This window comes from Nanorana parkeri, unplaced genomic scaffold (assembly GCF_000935625.1).
Source record: "Nanorana parkeri isolate BGI_ZX_2015 unplaced genomic scaffold, ASM93562v1 scaffold1312, whole genome shotgun sequence".
NCBI lineage: Eukaryota > Metazoa > Chordata > Amphibia > Anura > Dicroglossidae > Nanorana > Nanorana parkeri.
In genome coordinates, this window is record NW_017307580.1 from 128,392 (window position 1) to 134,391 (window position 6,000).

Sequence of the window (6,000 nt, forward strand, 5' to 3'; positions counted from 1 at the left end):
TATCACAAACATGGGGAAAATGTCTGTGAAGGTTCTCATTCATCCATGTCATGGTATATCTGTAAAAAAAAAAAAGGTCATGGCAACTGGACTTGCTGTATTTTTCTTAAAGACGTTTCACTGATCATCCGACCAGCTTTCTCAACTTAGAATGACTTGTACAAAAATTATCTGGGAATAAATATGGTGAATGTTGCTCCAATCCACACAATTTGTTAGGTACAACCAGGTGTTGATTGAATTTGCATAATTGGAGCTAGGAGGTGTTATTAACCTGCCCAGAAAGAGGTGTTAAAACAGTATTGTATGTGGCAGAAAATAGATGTCTCAGCCCCCCCCCCAACCTCTAGTCAAGCTTGGCTTCCCCATTTTTACATAAATGGCCTCTATGTCTGCCACATAAAATGCAGTTTTAACACCTCTCTCTGGGTGGGCAGGCTAATAACACCTCCTAGCTCAAATTATGCAAATGAAATCAACACCTGGTTGTGATTGTGATTAACAAATCATGTGGCTTGGAGCAACATTCACTATATTTATTCCCAGATAATTTTTGAGAAAGCTGGTTGGACGATCTTCAAGAAAAATACAGCAAGTCCAGTTGCCTTGACTTATTTTTTTACAGAAGTGGGGGAAGATCACCAAATGTGCCCAAGTTATCAATTTTCCTTTTAAATCCTAACTTAAAATGATTCAAGAAAGTCTTGTCAGGTAACGTTACATTCTCCCTGCATTAAATAACAACAATCAGGTTGATAAGCCCACCCACCCTTCACCTTCTAATTGAAAAATAAAATGTATATAAGAACAATGGAATCAGTTACAGTCCAGCAGCATGATTCTATGTCATGAAATAAGGGATCAGTGGAATTTTGGCTCAAGTCTTTAAAGCCCCTGAACAGTTGCCAGTTGTCTGGGTTAACCCCGGAGACAATCTTCTTTAATGAAGAAACCTGTGTCAGTTAATCACTGAAACTATAAACTATAATAACCTAAATTTTGCTTATCTGATTTGTTATTTACCCCCTCCTCCTTTTCTTTCCTTTCTTGTACTGTCTCTTTCACTAGTTCCTCACATGAATGTAATCGGTGTATTATTAACCCTCATTGAAAGTCTTCTTTCTCCGTTGGCTTTGTACTTTTAATAATGAGTTAGGACACTGCTGTTGCTGACTAGATCTTTATTTCTGCTCTATTTTCATGGTTGTTCATTCACACAAATAAATACATAATAACCAATAGAGATGGGATGCCTGGTGCACTCAAACTATGATTAAAGCCCAACTCCAGCATTCGTTTTTTTAAATTTTAATAATTGCCCAGCACATTTGATAAAATAAAATAAAAATAGCTCCTATTGCATGACTCACTTCATATTCAGCAGTGTCCCACACAGGTGCACCACTCTGCAATCCAGCACCAGTTCTCTTCTTGGTTGAATGTTACTCAACCTACTTCCTGTGAGCCCAGGACATTATTGATGCTACTCCTGGGGCGTGTATCATTGAGCTGTCCTAAACACATTGGGGAATGTTGCAGGAAACGGTAGTCGACTTTGGAGCATGCATGGCCCACTCATCATTGCAGAAAAACAAGAAGAGGACCCATAACTTCACACAACAAAATCAAAGAAGATAGTAAAAAAAAGTATGTCTTTAAATGTATAAGGGGATGTTTGAGACAAATTGCCAGTCCACCAGATGAAATGATCCACTTTCTGAAGTGTGCTGGTTTTTAGACAGCTTACTAGTTTATTTGTGTAATAGGATTGCCGCATACCATGGGCCTCCCTTACTTCCGCTGGGTGACAGAACCTAAATATAGTATATTTCATTTTCCAATGATTATTGTATTACATGGTTAAGCTAGTTCTCAATAAAACTGGGTAAAATGTAACCTCCCATTCTTGTTAGGCCAACCATATGACCATGAAATGCTGTGTTATCCTGCACAAAATGTCACATGAGCCCGCAGCTGGAAAATTGTTATTATAATTCAGGATTTAGAGAGCATCAACAGTTTTCAAAGAGCTTTACAGCATTGCCCTGCAGGTAGCAGAAACATTGTCAGCCTGTCGTGCAGATAGATATTGGGCTGCCTATGAGATAGATTTGATAAGGCAGCCCAATAGCTAAAGGATGAAACAAGCAAGGTTCTTCTGTCCAGTGACAGTCTGTCAAATGCAAATAACCAGAATCCACCTATATGAAAAACATTGCAGAAACTAAAAGAATAAAGTAATATAAGACAGGAAATCTGGTCCACTGCCTCCAACATTCAATTTTTTCCCTATCGTTTTTGAAATCTCCTCCAATTTTGGGTGCTGTATATATGCATTACATTCAAGAGTCAAACACAGTTCACCAGGTCCAATAAAAACGATGCAAATTAGCCATGTGGGACCTTGCAGTGGGTCATTTTATATGCATGCATCTATGATAACAGCTTTATGTAACTGAAGATCCTAAATATAAACGTCTATGTCAGTGGTAAAATGGGGGCATAATGCAAAGTATTATCAGAGGATGGCAGAATTTGGCACTCAAAGACTCTCACTGCTGAAACTTGTAGTTCTACAGCAGTTGGAAAGAAGCATAGCCCTGTTATAAAACAAATTGTATGTAGAGCTGATGATAAAAGGTCACATCCACAAAGGCAACTAGCTTTGGTCTGGAGCAACCAAACATAATTCAACTTTTACGTGGGTTATTCACAAAAGGGTGAAGAGTTTGGAGAAGGCAGGAGAAGTGAACAATCTAGGACAACATAGCTGAACTGGAGAATGTTTCCAAATCAGCTATGTTGTCCTAGATTGTTCACATCTCCTGCCTTTTCCAAACTCTCCACCCTTTGGTGAATAACTTTGTTACTGTTCTGTACAGTAAAATGCTCTTTATACAGCATCTCTGCTCCTTGCACAGCCGTATTATATAAACCAGAACAAAGCAATAAGAAAAAAAAAATATTAACTTTTGCTCAGAAAAAATAAACAATTGCACCTCTACCAGATCTTATTTTAATTCATGACCATCCAATAAACCCAGAACCACTTTGGTTTCTCATAAAGTAGACAGCAATAATCACATGGATATAGTCCCAGGCATTGGTCACAGCCCCCTCTCATGATTGGCTGACGTCTGTGCTCTGACTGCAGCAGCTTGGAATTCTCTGCACACGTCGTCCTCGCAATCACTCTGTCGCCTGTGACTGTCCTTTCCAAATGCTTAAAAGGCAGCATAACTTAATGCAAACAGCATCAGCATAATAACTGACTAACACATCTGCTACGCCGTGTGTACGTCGACTTCAAGAAACCGAAGGACCCTTGAAATGCATCCAAATTTACAATTAGCCCTATTAAAAAACATGTTACAAATCAGCGTCCCCAGAATAAAAAATGTGTTAATTATTTAGTCATATTACAGCATGATAACCTGTTCAGGTAACTTTGTGTAAAGGAATAGACATTGACTGCAATGTTATCCATCTGTCCAACAAAACCAACATAGATTGAGCTCCTTAATGTTTCAGCATGAACATAAATATAGTTTTCTACCCACAATCTGTGCATAAGGGGCTAAGAAGTCAATGCAGGTCCCTTCTGCAACAGCTTTCAGCCTTTAAAGGGGATTTCTGTTGCAAGCTTCCAGCATTTATTAAATGATCTAACGTTGCGGTATCCCTGCAACTAATTAGTATGATCAACACAGTGCAAGCCTGGAACAAAGCAGACAACCATCTCAGGATCAAATGATACACTCAGGCGAGGGTGCAGTCTTGCAATATATGGAACTGTCTGATGCTAATCAATCTATGTTCCTGGCCATAGACCACAGGAAACCGCCTGTAAACTCATTCTCAGCTGGCCGAACATACCACAGTGCTGTGCATTTGCTCCTGCCAACACACAGGGGGTTAAACGATAAAAAGAATTCAGCCCTGGGGCTCGAGCATTCAGCACCTATTAACTTTTCCCAGGAAATCAAATGCAAATTGAAAGTGTAGTTACTTGCCTGTTAGCGCATAGTTCGCTGCACAATTATCGGATTATTTGGCCGGTTTTTGTTCCGCCTGTCTCAGTTAACATACTCACCATTAGCACTGCAAAGTTCCCGAAGTGAGTACACTGAAGGGTGGTGATGTTGCCCGCAGAGGTAATTAGGTGGCAGCCTTCTCCGCACCAGCCCCCATGTCCGTCAAGAAGGTCAAAATCCCAAACGGCAGCAATAGGGTCTACACCCCTTGTAATATGCCTCAGGGCTATGGTCAATGGATTGGCGAGCTTTCCGAAATTGAACCCATCTGCAATAAACAAACATATACATATATGTGTGCAGAATTCACTAGAGATGATCAGAATAGTCTAAGGAAAATTGTATAGCTTTGACTGCAGAAATTGTAAAATAAGTTATAGATTGATGCTTGAAAATACTCCTGTCCAAAGATTCAACATTCTATTCTGAAAAGTTTGATGTTAATTGACAGCACTGGTACCCTAATCCTAATGCATTTCTGCGTATTGTCTATCTACATTGCCCACACTAATCGGGAAATGTATTTATTGGCACTGTTAAAGTCTATAAAAGCTCTGTACTGTCTATACTATTGTCAAATATAACAAGTGTCTCTGGTTCCAGTAATACAGCAAGAACAGCCACTGATCCTAGTGTACCTCGTACAACTGCATGAATGGCCATTAATATGCAAGAAGCAGGATACTACCATTCATCTTTAACTGCAATAACTGGAGTTACTTTCCCAATTACAGCACTTTAGTGATTGCATAAGGCTTTTGTGTCTGTCTTCTATTGCTGGTGATCTGTGATTACACAGTGTTAAGTTTTTTTTCAATTCATTTTTGAGATTAAGATAACTTGCCCAGACTATGCAAATGTTAAAATGTCTGTCCTGCTAAATTAGAATATTAACACCACTTCAAGACCCCCATTTCAACAAGGCTGATGACCATTTTCCTATACAGCAATGGTGCTTTATGTCACAGAGGAAATGGAACTGGAATTAAATAAAAAAAAGAGCAATTTACCTATTTTAGAAAGCACAGCTGGTGTAGTAACCTCCCGACGTTTGCCCTGATCTGCAAGATATGATGTATTCCCAGTGATCTGAAAGAGTTTCCCATTCCGAAAGACGATAAGCTGGAGCTTGCAAGTGGAGTTATCAACAGATTGTAAGGATGGAGACTGTGTAAATGCAGACTGTGGCAAATGAATAGAGGCGATGGCTACAGTGTTCTGTGCATCAGAGACAGAGAGAACAGGGAGAAGAAAAAAAAAAAGAGAGAGAAAAAAATTGAAAATGCAAGTCACAACAGGGCTGCTTTCATTAGGTTTTAAACTACAGCACTAAGGATATGTGCTCTCTTCCTCTTTTTTTTCCCGCAGAATGGAAGCAACCATACAAGCGGGAGCTGTAACCATGGAAATAAGACTGGTAGAGTGCATATTAAAAGGGAAAGCATTTCCACTGCATGTGTTAGGCTGTGTGGTCAAGCTCCCTGCTGCAGAGGTGAGAATGGTTCTTACCATGCCTGCTAGAGGGGTCCATCAACACTGCAGATCTGATTTAAAGAGACAATCTCTACCAGGTTTTCTCCTTCACTTAATACAGAATCAGACAACTTATATTAAAGCCTTACCGCGGAGCAGGCTTTTTTAAAAGGGATGCAGGAATCATTTTTCACAAGGATCTAAACAGCAGGGCACGGTGTGAATAGACTCATGATATGCAGCAATGCTCTTTTTTAAAATGACACGTTTGTACATTATACTGATCTAGTGCTGAGGTCTTGCCAGGAGTAAGCTCAAGTGCCTGCAAACAGCATTTCAAAGGCATTTCGGCACAGATTAACCTATGGATACTTCTAATTCTTCTGGAAATCACTTCCGTTGGGAGATGAAGAAATGCAGAGCGTGTAGCAGACTGGGTGGCTGTGAAGGAGTTAATCCCTTGTTATTCCCTCATAGAGGAAGCATTGTGAGA

The 6,000-nt window shown here is 39.8% G+C and overlaps 1 protein-coding gene across 1 annotated transcript in view; it reads right to left on the reverse strand.

The window, feature by feature from the left end:
• The window catches only part of LOC108797622 (adhesion G protein-coupled receptor A1-like), a gene marked incomplete at its 3' end in the record, with an annotated part of 129,970 nt that extends 124,558 nt beyond the window's left edge, over window positions 1-5,412 (reverse strand). Inside the window, exons 1-2 of the mRNA XM_018569245.1 lie at window positions 5,045-5,412; window positions 4,094-4,302 (exon numbers count right to left, since the gene is read on the reverse strand). Coding sequence (XP_018424747.1) covers window positions 4,094-4,096 — 3 coding nt within the window. The remainder of the gene's footprint in view (window positions 1-4,093; window positions 4,303-5,044) is intronic.
• Window positions 5,413-6,000: the final 588 nt, after the last annotated feature.